Source organism: Colletotrichum lupini, chromosome 9 (genome assembly GCF_023278565.1).
Source record: "Colletotrichum lupini chromosome 9, complete sequence".
Taxonomy (NCBI): Eukaryota; Fungi; Ascomycota; class Sordariomycetes; order Glomerellales; family Glomerellaceae; genus Colletotrichum; species Colletotrichum lupini.
In genome coordinates, this window is record NC_064682.1 from 4,596,893 (window position 1) to 4,614,845 (window position 17,953).

Genomic DNA, 17,953 nt, shown 5'->3' on the forward strand with positions numbered 1-17,953 from the left:
GTATGCGATCACGAGTATCTCCCCACGCAGCGCACGATCGACATACGACGTACATATCGTCTGACAAGAGAATGGAGGGAGACGAGGCAGGATCTCGGGAATAGGAGGGCCCTGACAAAGCACAGAAACCCTGAATATTTTGTGCTAGGGGACGGTGCGACTTACCACGTCCTCTCGCAGCTCGTAAATGCTTGCACCTGTGACAGTCAGGGCAAAACTGTCCAACCGAACCGGCCAGGACGGAGACAGCGACTCTGGCTACAACGGGTACTCGAACAAAGGATCTCCTCGGGCTTGACATGTCAATACAAGGACTAATGACAATCTCATTCCTGTCGAGAGCTTCCAATCGTCCCTACAATCTTTTCTGCCTGCGTTTTCAGGTCATCACTGGAAATATGCTATGAACGAAGAGTTTCAACTTGGCATGTGACTTGAAGTGTCCAGAGGGTCGTCCCAGACAACAAAGTTGCGCCCGAGGAAGAGAGGAGAGAAAGCGAGGCACTGTTGTATTTGTCCAAGTAAGCTCGTGATACCGCCACTCCCCAGCTTGTCTATCTCGTACCGCAAGCTTTCCCCTACGTAATTATAAGCTACTCGATAAGGCCCTGCTTCCACAGTATCGTATAGCTCTATCCTTTCACTTGGTCATTGGACTATCTCATTTCATTGGATGATACGGAGAGAAGGGTCTTGACCTTTGCGCGCGTTAAAGTGTGGCTCCTAGAGAGCCTCATGGTCGAGGTGACGGCCGAGGTCGGAACCTACCTTGAAGCTATCAGCCCAGGCACATGGCAGGCGTTCAGCATCGCACTAGGACCTGTATACCTTCACTAAACTAATCTGGAAGCTTCCACGGATGGGCCGAGGTTTGTGGCCTGTGACGACGAATGAATTTCGAGGCAAACTGTCATGCAAAATGCCTGTGAAACAGACTGTCTATTCCCGGAAATAACCAGATTGATCAGCTGGGTGGCACAACAATGTAGTGGAGGCATCTCTAGCATTTGCTTGTCGAATGATGTCTTCCTTCCTCACACGAGATGTCGTTGACGGTCACGGAACTTGATCTGACTTGAATCAGCAGGAGAAAGAATCGAGGAGATGACGACTGAGGCTGACTGAAGCCCGAGGAAAGGGGCTCACTAGCAGGAACACGATGGTGATAGGAACGGGAATTGCAGTTGGATCCAAACAACCGCCTATAGACGTCACCTGCACAAGTCTCACCATCACAACACAATCTGGCTAGAAACGGGACACAAAAAGTGGGTGCAAAAGAGTTGGGATTGAGGTCAAAAGGTCGTCTATACCGCTAAACCATTGGCAATCAACGCCTCACACGCTTTGCTTCAAGGGTATCTCACAAACGATGAAAGCGCTTAGTGACGTGACGAGAGCTCGCCGGCTCTGTAAATATAGCCCATGCAGAAAATCAAACAGTACACAAAGTTGGCCTTCCGAGACAAGCTGTAAATCGTGACCCAAAGCTGACGAGAAGCTCTTGGGAGCGCCGCTTTGCCGCGCCTGAAGATCCAAATATGAGAAAAGTCTTGGAATTTTTCAATCCCGTGAGTGCCACTAGCCTTCAGCTTCAGTTGGTCTCAAACTCCGTGGGTTGCGGCGACTGACCGGCGATCGGCATCTGTCGTTTCGCCCGGATGACACCCGCTTAAAGGTGTCGCAAGAAGCGACCACGGCTCGAGCACCCTACCGAAAGAGTTAGCGATCTGAACGCGTCAACGAGGTTGCGGGGATCGAACAGTCACACTGTGGATGTTAGCCAAGGCCCAAGAGATACCGTTCGTCAGAGGCGGTCTTACGAAAGTTGAGGTTGACCCCTCGTTGTGAACCAAGCAGTAGCCACCGCAGCAGCCTCTACAGAGCCTCTGTGTACGATCAATGCAATCGTGACACTGTTTTCTTGCCATCAGCTCGGGTCTCGTCGAGGGAGAACTTGGGTCTAGAATCGCCACTTACATTGCTACCGCATTCCCAGCAGCTTTTTGTGATACGAGCCTAAGGTTGATAACCTGTGTTAGCATCATCGGGTTTCCGATCATGACGCATACTCTTCGCTAGATAACACGAAGTCGAGGGGGACGAGGAAGGGGCGGACGATGAATAGCATTGTGGCATACACTTTGGAACAGGCCGGGCCAGACGGCAAAAGGACGTCCGACTCAGCCCAGCAACACCCTCTGCGCATCAATGACCTCGCCCATGATGCAGTCTGGGAAGCAGGCGCCATTTCGTACCTTAATCTTGGGCTGACTCTCGTGCTCTTGGTGCTGGACCCAAGCACCGCCGTCGGCGTCGACGACAATCACGTCGGTATCGGCCAGCTCGGTCACGGCGCTGGGTGTCTGGTAACATTCCTCGCACCACCACTTGTTGCAGCCCGCGCAGTATCTCTCTCGCAGGCAGTCGATGCATCGAGCGACGAAAGACGTTTCCGATCCGGTGCAGAGCTGCGGTGCCGTTGCGGCCTTGACTAACGATGCTAGGAGAGGCGGAGGGGACAGGAGAGGACGTTGAATCGCCGGAGTCCCGCTGTGAACTGACATGCCTTCGGGTGCAGCACCGCAACCGGCACAGCCGCCCAGGGCGACTGTTGCCACGGCCCATTGCCGGGCTGAGGCCGGGGTTCTTACCTTGCCGTAAGCAGGCGAGTTCATATGGTGAGGCCCGGTGCAAGCAACTGCATCAAAGGCAATGATACCGTGGCAGTCGACCAGAGTGTTGGCCCATTCCTCGACCAGCGGACGTGCAATGATGCGGCCTTTCCTATAATACCAGTCCTCTTCCTCGCTTCGAAGAGATGATGTCAACGCCTGCTGCGACTTGGCATTCCACCCTGCGCTGATCTGCGCTGCGTGCGAGGCGGTGCCAGAGGATACACCGGGTGATGCGAATGAGGGCAGCGGAGTGTCCTTGGCACCGAAAACGTAGAGACCCTTCAGCCGGGGCATGCCCTCTGGCCGCGACGGTCTGCAGGCATATTGAAGAGATGCGCACAGCTTGCGCTCGTTCAGGTTCTTGACGCCGCGAATGGATAAGAGTCGCACGCTGTAGGATGGGTCGAGAATGATTTCGTGGCAGAGCTCAGCCGTCACGGACAAGCCGTCTAAGATCAGCGTTTGGACATCTTGGAGTATGTTCTGTCGGCGGATGCCTGAGAAGATGCCTCTCAGCGGACCGGAGTAAAAACTGGTGAGAATCGCGCGTTAGTCGAGTCGTTCTACCGCACCATGGTCGGCCCTCTCCGGCATCCCCACCGCGTCGAACTGGCGGCGACGCCAGGGGGGGGGGCATTGGGGAGATGAATGTCACCGACGGTGGTAGGAGGTCGAGTGGAGTAAGGTCGAGTGGACGCACTCATCTTCGGTCAGATTCTCATCAAGTTGGACATTACGCCAGACTTCACCACCGCGATCAATGCCGTCGATTTCAAACTGCGCCGCGCGTACGTGGATCAGATCAAGATGGCGGAATACGCCAGAGGTGTGGTTGATCAGTTCTCGGAATGCTCGGCTCGTGGAGGCAAGGCTCAGACGGTCATAAGCGGAGAGGTGAGGAGCTGTGTGGGCGAGGATGAGAGGATTGGATAGTAGATGGAGGAGATTGGTGACCGAATTCTGGTAAAGCGTGTAGGCGTCCTCGACGTCCTGGAGCATGTTACGGCGAACGCGCGCGAAGGGTAGAAACGTGGGAGCAGAGACGAGGTATTACGCGACGGCCGTAAACCTCGAGGGTCTGCGGCGATCAGTCTGGAGGTTGAGAGGTGGTGAGTGTGCTGTTGTAAGACGGGAAAAGAGAGGCCGAGAGCCAGAAAGCTAAATAGGTGGAAGGATGGCCGTCAAGGGAGGACGGGCAGAACTCGGTCGTAAGCGCAATCGCAATCGGAACTTGGTCAGACTGATGATGCTCACTGTTTACATGGGAAGATAAGAGCTTTCGGCTTGGTAAGGTAGAGATCTAGACTGCCAGACAAGAGACGTCTTGGGGCGGACGACATGTCGGTCTAAATATCTACAGCATCGAGCCCTGACTGGTACAGGAGAGACGATGGTGGGCTACGTAGTGCCTGGGCAAGACAAGAAACGTGGGAGTGTCTATCCTTAGCTTTGCGGTGAAGAGGTACCCCGTCGCGCCGTCAAGCAAGGCGAGACAGGGAACTTTGGAAGCAATACCTACTGTGTAGATGTACATCGAGCAAGGGACCTTGGGGGTCAACCGCGCCGTACGTACAGTCAACAAGATGCGCCGAGAAATGCAGCACGGGCAGGCTAGAGCTGTGCAGGCTAGACCGGTCCAAGGTCCAAGTGGATGGTCGTCCAGATTGCCCACACACCCGCCCCGTGCCATCATCCACGTCCCATAGCTACCTACCCACGTCCCTCCCCTCCCATCCGGGCCTTCGCACCGTAGTGGCTGGCACAGAGCGAATAGCGGAGGGCAGGTAGAGACGCAAGAGTCACAAGTGTTCCCACTATCCACTTGTTGCTCGCCTTTGGCTTCCCCAGGAGCTTGCAGGGCAGGTATTATCGGCAGAAGGTGGTAGCGTGGGTGGTAGTGTAACCGTGTAGCATCCATCTGGGGTTGGCCCGGTTGGGTCGACCGTCGGACCCTGAAAGAGAAGATCGGCCGTGTCCAGTCAATGGAGCCATTTGTGGCAGATGGGGGGCAAAGAATAGTGCGGTTGAAACGGAAGAGCTTCAACCCGCCGCCTGGTGCGGTCTTGGTAACTGCAGAGCAACAGAGAAGGTCCGCTGCGCTGGCACCTTTGACATTGATGCTGAGAATCTCTCCAAAGTATCCGTCTGTCGCGTTTTGCTACTCGGTACCTTACTCCGTGCCAAGCATGCAGGCGTTTATGCGCCTTTGCTGACTTTGAGCGGGAGCTTGGGAACAGAGAGAGAGAGGGTGTACGTAGAGTCAGGAAAGCCAATAAGGTACGGACCGAAATGTGAGGCACTGGATGGGGAGTGATGTGTATGATGTGTATGGAAATTGCTTGAAGCTTGGGTGAAGGCCCGAAGGGTTGTGGAAAGGGGGTGGGGGAGGGTTGGGGGTGATGATCCGAGTGACGGTGTGTTGTTGAGTTCTGGTGCGGTGCGATGAGATGAGACGAGTTGATAGGCGTACCTACAATAAAGTATGATGCTCCATTAGGTCAGGTGTGTTGACATTCTTTCATCAAAAAAAGAGACACCGAAAACCGACATTGGAGATCTAACAATGTTGGATAGGTTGTTCAGACTTGATGGGGGTTGGGTCTTGAGTGAGCCCTGATGCGCATAACCGCCCTGTCTCGTCCGAGATAACCGGTAGGATCTGTAAAATGATTGCGCGACATTCGTACGGCTATAGAGAGACAAGAACAGGTCTCCCCGGTCACGCTGAGCATCATCCTATCGCTATGTACGGTCAAGTACGGATACAAGCGCAGTTTCTCGACTCCTTCATCAGGATGGCGCTCTCATCTCATTCCGCCCCATCAAGCTCCATCCCGCGCAAGAGAGAGGTCTGTGGAGTCCAAGCTCCAATGAAGGTTATCGAGCTGGGCATGTCTTGAAAGTGTTACATGACCAAATTAGCCGCTCCAACCGCTTAAACCTGCCATGACTGCGGGAGGATCGCTGGGCTGGCTGGCTAGGTGATTGTTGAAGCCCACCACCATCTGCACAACAGCACGACTGCCGCAGCGCAAGCTTGTTGCTGGTTCGCTGTTCGGTGTTCCTGGCCGAATCAAGTGCGAAAGCTTGGTTGGGGTTGGCTTTGCCGGAAATGGTGACTTTGATCCCATCCCCAAGGTTACCGAGCCATAGGTGAGAGGTACTTCAACCTCACATACCTAGGCTGCATATGGTACAGCTTCGCTTCGTGGGATTGCACTATTCACTTTCAACGAAAGCGTTTCGTGGGGTAATAACAAGATGCCAGTTGGACTGGTTCCGCTCCGCTGCTCTGCGCTGCCACTCTGGCAGTCTCACGGGTGGCCACACATTGTCCGGACAGGACTACACTTCTCCAGGCTCTAGTGGTGCCGCCTTCGACTTTTGGCTGTCAGCCGCCGATAAGATGGCGCCGTAGCACAGCGGCACGTTCCTTGGCCGGCGCTCGACTCGAACTGCTCATGTCATTGTGACCGGTTTGCGTATCTCGGGTCATGCTGCCTCATACTGGAGTTGCGACTCGCAGCGGAGCGACTGTGCGTGCACGCCTGTCCGTGCCTCTGCCTCGAGAGGTCCCATGTCTGCCTCATTGCTCGGTACGGAGTTGCGAGTTGCTGCAAAGACGTTGAATAGTGTCGAGCAAGCTGGGGAAACACAGGGAGCTGCGAGTCGCGAATATCCATACCAATTGTGTGCTCCGCACTCCGTACATAATTGGTAATTAATAGGTGGTAGGCTAGAGGGGGTTCCCATGCCTATTTTGGGTACTGTTTCGGCGCGCTGATCCGCTAGCCAGCCCTGCTCCGGGGGGCACGGAGTGACAGTCCGGAGTCGCGGAGTCGGGAGTTTTGGCCACATTTGTTTCTGCTGGTTTTGGTGAATGGGGAACCCAATAAATAGTAAGGGCATGAGGTGTCAAGGACTCAGGTTGTGTTGCAGTGGTTGAGCGCTCAGTGGTTCAAGTGTTTGGCGAGCTGGGATATGAGGCTTCTTGGCAGACGCGCATCATGATTCAGCTTTATTTGGCATGATTGGTTGAGTGGTATTGGTTTTATCTTGGTTTTCTGATTGCGCGTATGTAGAGTATTGGTCAAGGGCGTGCGCAGAAGATTGTTGAACCGGCAATGTGCCAATGCTCATTGTCTCGCCTGCGTAGGTAAATTGAGAAGGTCTGAGAAGCTTCCCATTTGGACTCTTAGAGGCTTGGGGCCTTGGAGCAGTACCGTGAAGTGTGTTTAGTAAGCATTTCTCTCGTTTCCATTCTCGCGATCGTCGGGTCGCACCTTACTTGTAGGTCGGCGGTCGGCCAAACTGTCCCGGATCCGACTGTTCATCACACCTCAGTGTTGCTGACCTTAGGTAAGCAGCATAGTACCAGTACCTAGGTACTTTGGTTGGAATGTGGAAGATATGTAATTGTGGCGCGAGCTGACCTGAATGGGCTTAGGGATATGTGGCGCAGATCTATGTACCTTAGGTTCCTCTCTCGGCTTTCTCCATTGCGGGAGGCGGCCCACATCATGTCGTCAGCGAGTCAACCTGGAGCTTGTTGATTTTACTTACTGTGGGTGGAATCTAGAAGAATCCAACCAGCCTGCTGATTCATCCACACTGTCGCCATGATACTTCCCAAATGACAACACAAATCCTATCCTGGAATTTACTTGCTATACTTTCTACAGATGCCTACTCACGGCTTGGGCCACCTCGACTTCAATCCACCGGCCATGCCCAGACACAGCAACTCGATCAACAGCCCTCTGAGCAGATAACCGTTACCCCTCCACCCCACCTTACCCTTAGCGACGGCCGACGCGTCGAACAACAAGACCTACGATACCTTACTTAAGATTACCACCCTACTCTGACTTGGACGAGACTCCGCTACGCCAATATGGAGAACGAACAACCCGAGTTGAAGTGGTCTGCACCGTTTGCGGTCGTGCCTCCCATCAAATCTGCTTCGAGAGACTTGCGCGGCGACAAGATCTTGCTTCCTCAGTCCGCCCTCGAGCAACTGCTCGCAGCATCTCCGAGACCACCCGCGCCCTCCAATTCGACCTTCACTTCCTACGACCCCTTCAATCCATACGCGCGACAGCAGCAGAGCCTCTACCAAGAGACCTCCCAGCAACTGCCGAACCCTTTAATGTTTCGCCTGGTCAATCAAAAGAACGGAAATACTGTATACGCTGGCATCCGCGAGTTTTCGGCCGAGGAAGGGGAAATTGCGCTGGGTCCATATCTCATGGATGCTTTAGGGCTACTCCCTACTGACTTTTCTGTCGATTCCCTCCCAAAAGAGCCATCTGAATCGACATCTGGCATGGTTCTCGATACTGAACCACGGTTGACGGTCCACGCCAAGCAACTACCCAAGGGCACCTACGTCCGGCTCAGACCCCTCGAAGCCGGCTATGATCCCGACGACTGGAAATCACTTCTCGAACGCCAGCTACGCGAAAGCTACACAACACTCACAAAGGAAACGGTCCTGTCTGTGCGCGGCGTCAAGGGCGAAGACTTCAAGTTCCTGGTCGATAAATTCTTGCCAGAAGGTGACGGCATCTGCGTGGTTGATACGGATCTGGAAGTGGACATTGAGGCGTTGAATGAGGAGCAGGCTCGCGAGACTATGCGCCAGATTATGGCCAAAGTTCAGCCTGGTGCTTCTAATGGAAGCTCAATAGGAGGCGAGATTGACGTGTGGAAGCCTGTCAACGGCCAGGTTTTGCAGGGGGAATACATCGATTACGAACTGCCCTCTTGGGATAGGACCCGGCCCTTGACGATTGAACTTTCCAAACTCCCTCACGCTGATCGTATCGACTTGTTCGTCAGTCCGAGATCAGCACGACAGCGAGCACGACCGCGAGATTCAGAATATGTCTTTGGCAACTTCAATCCTGCTGAAGACGGCATCAAGTTCATCACTATACAACCCACAAATGTCGAAATGGAGAGTGCTGAAGAGCTTCTCATTTCAATCTATTGCTATCCGCTGATCGGCAACGATCAAGTCCCAAACCCAGCATCCTATCAACTCAGGGTCAGAGCTGAGGCGGGAGGAGCATCAAAAGATGTACCTTTTGGCTCGGAACCCGGGGACTCTAGGTCTCCAGACGAAGAGCAGTGTACGAATTGTCTGCAGTGGATTCCTCAGCGGACAATGGTCTTGCATCGGAACTTCTGTCTTCGGAATAATGTTACCTGTCCAAAGTGCAAACGTGTCTTCAAGAAGGGGTCGGATGAGTGGGAAACTCATTGGCACTGCGAGCATGACGATGCTTTTGGAGATTCGCTGGCGAGCAAGGCCAAACACGATGCCGTGCGTCACACTGAACAGCAGTGTCTTGGCTGCGAATACACTGCTTCATCCTTGGTGGAATTGGCGCTACACTGCACAAGTGTCTGTCCTGGCAAACTCATTCTTTGCCAGTTTTGTCACCTCGAGGTGCCACAAGAGGGGGATCCATTCAATCCTTCGGCAGAAACAATCTTGTCTGGCTTGACTTCGCATGAGCTAGCAGACGGCGCGAGAACCACCGACTGCCACTTGTGTGGCAAGATCGTACGGATGCGAGATATGTCAGCTCATATGAAGCACCACGAGTTGGACAAAATCGCTCGAAAAAAGCCCGATATCTGCCGCAACATCAACTGTGGCCGCACCCTGCATGGCGTCGGATCTGCTGGAGTTGTTGGTGCCGGAACAGCAATGGGTCAGGGACCCGGTAACGATCTGGGTCTCTGCTCGCTGTGCTTCGGCCCCCTCTACGTCAGCATGCATGACCCAGAGGGCAAAGCTCTCCGGCGACGTATCGAGAGAAGATATCTCGGCCAGCTGATGACCGGTTGTGGTAAGAAGTGGTGTGGAAACGAGTGGTGCAAGTCAGGGAGGATCAACCTTGGACTTGATGCGAAGGGTGGCAGCGCGCAGGCCGCTCTTCCGCTCGTGAAGCCGCTCGTGCAAAGCATTCCCGAGATGAAAGAGCCCATGCACTTTTGCGTCGATGAGGCTTCACAACGACGGAGGAGATTAGCGGAAATGCTGGCGAGTGAGGGTGTATGGGACTTTGAATGGTGCATAGCGGCATGCGAAGCGAGCTCAGGAGATTTGGATAAAGCGCGAGAATGGCTGTCCAATTGGGCGCCTATGAAATGATTGAGAAGGCTAGCAGCATTGTTGGGGACACATCGAGGCGTATCCAAAGGCGTTAGCAGGTATAGAGCATCGTTGATACCACATAGAATTGAAGAGGCAAAGGTGGGACTTGATTGTCGGCGTTGAGCAAGATGGTAGTATGGTTACAATTGCCCCCACATGAATTTTCAAATACGATTGACGATAAGCATGAAAATTGTGTCGCAAAAAGAAATATAATGATATTATGGCATGACAGGTGCTATTAATACAATTCCATATTCGATCCTAGTCTCCTGTTAGGCGGCTTGCAGATACAACCAAGAGGCCAACTGAACGCTTTAAAGAGGCTGGTATCCGGCTGTAGATTGACTAACATATGGCGGTCTGGCAAAATTAGCAAGCATCTCCTTTACTGTTTCTGATCAAAGTCTTACCTCAGGAAATTACGCGCGCCAACAATGGCTGCAGCTCCACCGGCGTAGATGCCGAGCAGCCTGCTCCAACCGGCGTTGCCGTAGGCTGATTGACCGACTGACAGCGCAATTAAGTCATAGACTAGACAGCCTCCAAAGATCCAATCACTAATGCTCGACAACAATCCGAACCCTACTCCGGTGAGAACCTTTACAGTGGTAGATGGCTGCTGGTGAACAAAGTATGCAACCGAACCGTTGTGTAGCAGGTCCAAGACGCCGATACCAGCAAAGGTTTTGGCAACGACGTGGGTAAGAACAGAGTTGATAGACTTTGTGTTCATGGGCGGAAGACGATTGAAGATGAAGTACAGTTGGGCAAGGCTATTGATGACGACGAAGATGTTTGCAACCTTCAGGTCAGATTTGTTCCAGAAGATCATCCATGCTTTTGAAGACAATCAGCACAACTCAAGAGGTAGACAGAGGAGTAAAGATTGCTACTCACTAGCAATACAGAAGTTTCCGACAGCGTAAAATGGGGCAAAGTCAACCATAGTGCCTATATCGGAGGCCATGGGCTCTACTTTGGGGTCTGCCTTGTATAGGCGATATAGCCAGGCAAGCTGGAAAAGTTGCTGAGGGAAGAAGAATCCAGCAATGAAGAAAGGCTGAGGCGACCAAAATGACAGGTTGGCGTCGTGAACATCCTTCATATTGGGAGTGCTAAGCATGCCATAGTTTTGAGCTGCAAAGTCGACAGCAAAGGATAGCGGAGCCAACCATTTGGCAGTAGACAGTGAAACGCCCATGTTGTGTAATTATGCTAGCAATGCTGTACACGTAAATTTCGGATAGTTAGTTTGAAGAAGAAAAGTCCTGGTTCGTGAAGCTCACAAAATTGAGGTCATGGAGATGGTCTTATTGGGTTGAGGAAGAACGGATTCCACCCATGACGCTTTCAATTGGAGTCGTACGTCAGTGGTAGTTAAGTGGTACAAAGCCTCGAGCTCGGGTACTACCAACTACCGATCTCCGACGTTCCGGCGATTTCATTAAAGTTACAAGCTCATGACGCGGACTCCCTAGTGATTCCACGTGCGACTGCCACTACTTTAGGGGAATTCTATACGTCATTGATTATCGGTAGCCCGGAGAACGCCGCCAGTCAAGATCCATATTCTTCCGCACGGAGCTCAGTCCGGGCCTCCACTTCTCACACCTACCTTACTCAAGAACTCGAATCGGATCCGACGCGACGACAACTCATCTCTTGGTATAATTTCTACGTCTATGTGCCATCGGCTCTCAATTTTTCATTTCAATTTCCCATTGGAAAATATGTCTCTTCGGGTACGTTGACCGTATCTCCCGCACTGCGCTCCACGTCGCAGTCAAACTCCAGTTCAAATTTTCGCAGATTGGCAATACTATTGATGTCGCCTGTGAGACTGGTGCGTAGCGTCTCCTGTGGTGCCTCTCTTGCCTTGGACGAAGCCTTCCCGGGTCGACTCAATACACTCAAAGGATACCTCAGGGTCCTGCCTGTAGAACCTGACCCAATAGAGTAGTATCTTTCATGGCCGCTGCCATACTCCGACGTGAGTCGTTGTTTTCGTCTCGTTTGGCCAATTGTTTCGATGGCTCGTGGCAGCGTGTCGATGCTAGCTATACCAAATGGTTGGTATGAGCATGGCAACTTTTGGACCACCTTTCGTAAGGAAGGCACACATGAACAAACGATCAAGGTGCTAATCTCTGCTTCAGACCACAATATTGGGGTTGCTAGATCATCTTTGACAATGTGTATCAGCTTTGACGATTAATCTTGAAGAGGTAGATTGCTCACGTGTGTCGTCAATTCCCATCTCGGTGACGGAGTGCATGCGAATCACAGAAATAGCGACAACCCTAGAGATGGGTCAGAACATGTTCTCGAGTCCAGTTTCCTTCACGCAACTAGCGAAGCTCGAGGATCCATGTGGCACTCACAATAAACCCAATGACAACATGGCGATGAGGCCAAGTCTTTTGACCAGCGGCAGTTGCAACTTCCATAAAGTAGGAACTGGCTGTATGAATAAGATCAAGTCGGTGCAGAGATTGAATCCAAACTGATGTATTCTGCAGTCAGTTTGATATCTCGTTCAGTCACATACCGACATCAGGGTCGAGACTAGACTTTTCACTTACGCCGCTCCACCATAGAACCGGGAGGTCAAGGCAAGTCCCTTCCATACCCACGGTCCAGGCTTTCGCAATCGGTTTACATTGGAATATTGGGATGAGGCTCTCTTCGATGGCCTGACCGCAAAGAAAGAGGATTATGGCCCTGTTCATCACCACGAGTCTCCGATCTGGTAGCATTCGTATGTAGAGAACAGCAAAGGACATTTTGGCGAGAGCCAGACCGTAGCTGTACGTTGCCGAAGTCGCGATAGTCAACTTTCTTCAAGTCAGCTACTATGGACTAGTTTCAGGACCGCAGAGATGATGGATTACTTTGAGGAACTGCTCGTATTCTGAAACACTGACATCGTGGTGATGCCTGCCAAGTCCTGAATGAGCCGCTGCTCCTGCTGGTTAGCATTCGACAGCCGCACATGTCAAGTAAATTGCTAGGTGATGGTTAGGCGCTGACTCACAGATCATGGTCGCAGTGAACATGCCCATCGCGAAAACCTATAGAACAACACTTATCAACTTTCCTCTGCGCAGAGTAGGTGTGGTCGAATGGGTCTGGCGTACCCAGCTAGCGGTAATGAGAACTATACACGACTTAGTGATGTCGATCGAATCCTACTTTCTCACACGTCACATACCGTCATCGAGGCCGTAAGTTCTCAGACTTGTCCTAACAGCCATTCGTATCGAGACAACCAGTGTAGTGATACATATCATGGCTACTGTCGAACCAACGAGCGCTCCTACCATATTATCCGTCATGGTATGCGCTCCTATAGCGGCCAACAAGACTCTAATATGCGCGACACATGCCCCGAATAACTCGAATTCTCAGGATTCCGAAAAGCTCGTGACGATAGTCGGTACTTTGGGCACTCTGCAGATAGTGACAAGTGACACTTTACGCCTGCAGAAACGAAAGAATCTGCGCCTCAGCCCATGATTCTAGGCGTCTCGAATGACTATGAGAGAAAGTTCTCACGCTGATAACGAAAATGTAGGTGAGAGGGCACAAGAAGATGATACGAGTGTACCATGGATCATACCTATGACAGGTAAATGCCATAAGAGGGTGCTGTCAACGTTACTTATGCATGGTAGTGGGCGGGTTGAGCTGCAACAAGCAGTATTCGGCCCGCGCGACATAAAATTGAGTTTTCCAAATCCCGCTATGAACTAGTCAGTTGTTCAGTCATGTTCAAGACATTATTTGTTAGGTAGGTCATCGCATGTGGATGATTTGAATCGAACAGGCTGCCTGCGTCAATGCATTGACCGTCGGAATCGAGTAAAAGCCAAAAGATGACTATGAAGGTGGCTGCCAGAATCAGGTGATTCGACGATGATAGTATGAACCTATTAGGTTTTGCTTGATCGCGACCTTTGATCTTCGGGGTATGAATTGAGTCTAAGCAACTATTCTCCGGGAACATGCATGTAAAGGAACCCAATACCTTTTTCTCTGGGAGGGGAACATCAGACATTAACTCAAATAACAGAATCAGCTCTTGGAGAGAGTTCCACTCAAGCAACCCAGACGAAGCTTTTGCCTTTTGACTAAAAAGCGCGCTGAAGATGTGGTTCATTGAGTTCAGAGGAAGCAGCAGTACCCTGATACCTCGTCAACATGGGATCTCTTGGCACATCACCCATGTGCGAGATGTAACGGTCTCTGGTCCAAACACATCGGGATTTCGGTTTTAAGCACAAGCTCGGAGTCAAACTTGAGGTAGCACCCAATAGGATCGCTCACGATGAATGTTTCTGCGTGGTTGAATGTGTGTATACGTGACTCGGACAAAGTTTGTCCATGCCCTCCCCTGCCCCTGACGTACCTATGTCGACAGTGAAGGTGTAGGATCCACTTGGGAATCATGGAACTGATGCCCTCGCGAACGGAGGAGACTAGATTGTGTGTTTCGCTTCATCAGCACGACAGAAACAAAAAGATCACCGGGCCGTAGCAACGCAACTATCGCCATCTCTATAATTTGAACTGCTTCGCTGGCCACAACTGTCAGCCTGAACCCACACTTCAGAAATTCTGATCCATTACCGCTAGCCCACGGCGGTCATTATGTCAAAGTTCAGAAAGTGTGTGGAATGACGTTAGGATCGGCGTCCGCGTTAACAATCTTTATCGGCTGAGACCGACTTCAAACGAGTAAGGAAGGCGATGAGCCTGACAATTGATGAATACGAGCGTAACAGAAAGGGGCGCTGCCAAAGCTCTAATGTAACATGCTACTTTACTCACTAATTGTTTGGATCGTGCTTGTCGGGAGAATCGTACGTATGAGATCAGATAAAAGCAGAACGTCCCTCTTCACTCTATAGGGAGTTGGAATCTTTTGCCTTGCAACTTTGTTGGAGTCATCTGGCAGAGACGAAATATCACGGAAAGACAACAAGCGGGAGGAGTATGGTAAGACTTGAAAAGAGAAGCCCGAACAGTCGAAAGCTATGAACTCAAGGCGTATTGACCTGTTGACGAGTGGGTGACTGTGACTTGAATATTACTTCAAGGTTTGGGTTAGCCGGTATGCTGATTGGGTATAAACTTGCATCGTCAACGGCAAGATAACGCGAGTTGAGGGACGTTTTCTACACCATCGAAGTTATGCATATCAAAGGACTAATGCAGAGGCCAGTCGAAGTTTCATCGCTCTTCACGTTAAGCTCGATGGGCGGAGGACATGTTGACAAGATAGCATCCATAGCAAGAATATTGTATGAATGATGGCTACAGCACTTAACAGTTCTCAAGCCCATTATCTAGCATCAATTCCCAAAATACAGTTTGCTTCTTGTAGGTCATGGAAGCTCACGGAACAAACGCTGATGATGCGAAATACGAGTAGTAGAGGGTTTGAATATCGCCTTTCACTTGACAATAAGGATATGAGACCGTGAAGCATCTCAACAGTGATGCTGAACTTTTGGAGATATTATTTGAATATACAAAAAATTGAAGATATTCTAATCACATTGAAATGAAATAAGCTTGTCTAGATTTGGTCCTAACCGTCTCGTCCTTAAGGAGCGACATGGCTCAACCAAGCGCTGCTAAGATCGGTGTAGAAACTTGCACCTCTCACCTTTGTTGGTGCTCCAGGTGTGGTTACGTTGCAGTTCTGTATCCAATTACCTTGGTTCTCAAGCTTCGTGGCGACGTATTGCTTGTAATCCTCCAGCCGACAAGAAGAACCAGGACCGCTGCTGCAAGTAGGTATCGGGTAGACAGCATCATTGAGACGAATGCGAATATATGTCGCATTCCAGGTGTCTTGGATTGGGGGCGATGGCTGCGTGCAGGTCGATCTTCTGTTCGTTGGATTCCGGCGGGCAACATTGGTGAAGTTGCCATGTGTAGCGTTTCTAGCCTCGGCACAGTTCAATCTCTCAAATGCAATAGTTCCCCGCATTGTTGTGAAGCGAGAGCTGACGAATTGACGGCCATCGTCCTTTTGCGTACTTGAAAGAGGCTGCTGCTTGTCAAATACCCCTGAGGCGGCCACTAACTGGTTGAGCTGTCCATCGTTGAGGAAGGAGACGAGAAGCTTTGGTAAATTGAAAGTGGTCCCATCTTTGCGCCTGCCAGTGACCGAAGGCCCCTGAACAAATATGTCCATCAATGCGTTTAGGTAGGGGGTCATCATGGTCTGAGGCACATCGGTACCAAGGCCGACTCCGTAGTAGTAGCGAAGGTCTTGGAAGTACTCGTACTGGAGGTATTCTTCGTCCGAAAAGATATCACACCAAGGTGAGAGGCGGCCGGTGATCTGACTTTCGAAACCACAAAGATAAGGTATTTGCGACACATCACTTTGCGTAAGTGTGAGGTTTCCATCGATGAGTGCTTGCAGGCGGGTTAGGATTGGAGGAATGTAGACGTTGTTCCACGCAGTCACGTAGTCGCCTCCCTCCGTATCCTTGAAAGCTGGGCACATATCAGAAGGCGCCAATGAGTCGCCAATGCCAGCGGCAAAGCCTCGAGATGTCACGGACACGATATCACCGAGCAAGGTGGCATTGGTTCCCAAGAAACCGCGAACAAACAACTTGGCAGTCTGTAGGACTCGAGAGTAGTTGTTAGCCCAGACCATGAAGTCTTCGCCTTCAGTGTAGAGGCCCGGATATCTAACTCGATTAGCACAGGTGTTCTGTTGGGTTTGGATGCTATTGAGCAGAACTCACCTGGTTCGCAAGGTGTATCCAAGATCGTGAGCCTCTTTGTAGCCCGTTGGACTCAAGTTAGCGATTTGAGAGGATGGATTAGTTAGCGCTGTTTGCCACCGCGGCAAAAAGCTCAAGCTGCCAGAGGCAGTATAGTTTCCAGCATGAAACTACACAATCAAGTTTCAGCTATAAATGAATATGCTTTAGATGGCAGACAAAGATATTACTAACTCGTTCCTGCATTGAGATCCATCCATTGTAAGCGCCAGTATCTGGGTATCTCGATCCATGCCGAGAAACATACGCCGCTTGATCAACGTAACAATTCTCCGGAATTTCGGATGAGATCTCGTTGACGTTGGGTCCTAATAAGCGATCGAAAGTAAGCGGCGCTGAAGCACCGAGTCGAAGGGCAAATGGATATATGTACCTGCGAACCAAGGACCGTTTGCGCCCAAGTGTTCAAGAGGGTGCTCAGCAGATTCACTGGCCGGTAAATTGATGTCTTGAATTGGCGCAAGGAGTCTCGAACTTCCCTCAACCAGGATTGCCGTAAGGCATACCAAGCCAAGCTTGATGGGTGCCATTGTAGTCCCTTTTCTGTGCCGTGCAACAAGAGATGTTTGCATTCGACATAAGCTGCCAATTCCTTGTTATATACAATCATAATTGGCCATCGGCCCGGTCATTACCGGCCACGTGCTCTTATCATGTTGTTTACCTTCATTCGTCTTGCGTGGGCCTATGTGCTCATTTCAGCAGGGTGTCATTGGCACCGTCAGGCACGTGATGAATGCATCAATGTGATTTGACAACCAGCTTGAAGTTGTGGGGAGCAAACGGGGATGGAATCCCAGAAAAGACGCTTTCTCCGTACGTACTTCCACTAGCGTTGCCGACCGCCCTTACCCCAGCCCCCGGGCCAGTTCCCGAAGCGGCGGAGACATTACGACAAACAGTCAAGAGACGGTATGACAACAGAAAGTTGCTTAAAACGTGGTTTCTTTGCGGAATTGGAAAACGTTGATACCCAATCGCGACCACTCCGCAGGATCACACTCAAGAGCAGGTACTAAAGGACGAATGAACGACTCATAACTTGAAGGGGACATATGGTCACGTAGTCTATCTAATGGTTGACCAATAATCTGGATGGCATCGAAATGCTGATGCGGTAGTGTTGAAGAAATATGAACATTCGGAAAGATGAGAGACGGAAAGGAGATGAAAACCCAGGAGTGACGCCAAGTTCAGCCTCACAAGCATCCGCCGGCTGAGACATTGTCCGACCGTTATTGATAAGTCGTCAACATTTCGTTAGAGACTGAAATCTATCCTCAAGCATGATTAAC

At 51.1% G+C, this 17,953-nt stretch overlaps 8 protein-coding genes across 8 annotated transcripts; 1 reads left to right on the forward strand and 7 right to left on the reverse strand.

Annotated features, from left to right (window-relative positions):
- Positions 1 to 1,739: 1,739 nt before the first annotated feature.
- On the reverse strand, positions 1,740 to 2,063 carry CLUP02_17200 (uncharacterized protein; the record flags this gene model as incomplete). Its single annotated transcript, XM_049296113.1, has 3 exons — positions 1,740 to 1,770; positions 1,824 to 1,916; positions 1,981 to 2,063. 3 exons carry the CDS (start codon positions 2,061 to 2,063, stop codon positions 1,740 to 1,742), a joined length of 207 nt encoding a protein of 68 aa, XP_049153260.1.
- Positions 2,064 to 2,183: 120 nt separating this feature from the next.
- Positions 2,184 to 3,677, reverse strand: CLUP02_17201 (uncharacterized protein; the record flags this gene model as incomplete). The annotated part of the gene is made up of 2 exons (XM_049296114.1): positions 2,184 to 3,210; positions 3,334 to 3,677. The coding sequence occupies 2 exons, from the start codon at positions 3,675 to 3,677 to the stop codon at positions 2,184 to 2,186; spliced, it is 1,371 nt and encodes a 456-aa protein (XP_049153261.1).
- An 88-nt stretch (positions 3,678 to 3,765) lies between these two features.
- On the reverse strand, positions 3,766 to 6,361 carry CLUP02_17202 (uncharacterized protein; the record flags this gene model as incomplete). The annotated part of the gene is made up of 8 exons (XM_049296115.1): positions 3,766 to 3,931; positions 4,037 to 4,836; positions 4,893 to 5,166; positions 5,227 to 5,414; positions 5,630 to 5,797; positions 5,876 to 5,975; positions 6,028 to 6,133; positions 6,187 to 6,361. 8 exons carry the CDS (start codon positions 6,359 to 6,361, stop codon positions 3,766 to 3,768), a joined length of 1,977 nt encoding a protein of 658 aa, XP_049153262.1.
- A 322-nt stretch (positions 6,362 to 6,683) lies between these two features.
- On the reverse strand, positions 6,684 to 7,407 carry CLUP02_17203 (uncharacterized protein; the record flags this gene model as incomplete). The annotated part of the gene is made up of 5 exons (XM_049296116.1): positions 6,684 to 6,888; positions 6,967 to 7,004; positions 7,068 to 7,120; positions 7,242 to 7,303; positions 7,373 to 7,407. 5 exons carry the CDS (start codon positions 7,405 to 7,407, stop codon positions 6,684 to 6,686), a joined length of 393 nt encoding a protein of 130 aa, XP_049153263.1.
- Positions 7,408 to 7,572: 165 nt separating this feature from the next.
- CLUP02_17204 (ubiquitin fusion degradation protein) lies at positions 7,573 to 9,843 on the forward strand (the record flags this gene model as incomplete). Its single annotated transcript, XM_049296117.1, has 1 exon — positions 7,573 to 9,843. The coding sequence occupies one exon, from the start codon at positions 7,573 to 7,575 to the stop codon at positions 9,841 to 9,843; it is 2,271 nt and encodes a 756-aa protein (XP_049153264.1).
- A 320-nt stretch (positions 9,844 to 10,163) lies between these two features.
- CLUP02_17205 (uncharacterized protein) lies at positions 10,164 to 11,050 on the reverse strand (the record flags this gene model as incomplete). Its single annotated transcript, XM_049296118.1, has 3 exons — positions 10,164 to 10,209; positions 10,260 to 10,686; positions 10,747 to 11,050. The coding sequence occupies 3 exons, from the start codon at positions 11,048 to 11,050 to the stop codon at positions 10,164 to 10,166; spliced, it is 777 nt and encodes a 258-aa protein (XP_049153265.1).
- Positions 11,051 to 11,559: 509 nt separating this feature from the next.
- Positions 11,560 to 13,184, reverse strand: CLUP02_17206 (uncharacterized protein; the record flags this gene model as incomplete). The annotated part of the gene is made up of 8 exons (XM_049296119.1): positions 11,560 to 11,906; positions 12,088 to 12,149; positions 12,231 to 12,352; positions 12,432 to 12,683; positions 12,741 to 12,808; positions 12,884 to 12,920; positions 12,987 to 13,006; positions 13,061 to 13,184. 8 exons carry the CDS (start codon positions 13,182 to 13,184, stop codon positions 11,560 to 11,562), a joined length of 1,032 nt encoding a protein of 343 aa, XP_049153266.1.
- A 2,273-nt stretch (positions 13,185 to 15,457) lies between these two features.
- Positions 15,458 to 17,188, reverse strand: CLUP02_17207 (histidine acid phosphatase; the record flags this gene model as incomplete). Its single annotated transcript, XM_049296120.1, has 4 exons — positions 15,458 to 16,562; positions 16,620 to 16,768; positions 16,833 to 16,966; positions 17,032 to 17,188. 4 exons carry the CDS (start codon positions 17,186 to 17,188, stop codon positions 15,458 to 15,460), a joined length of 1,545 nt encoding a protein of 514 aa, XP_049153267.1.
- Between the last annotated feature and the right edge of the window lie 765 nt (positions 17,189 to 17,953).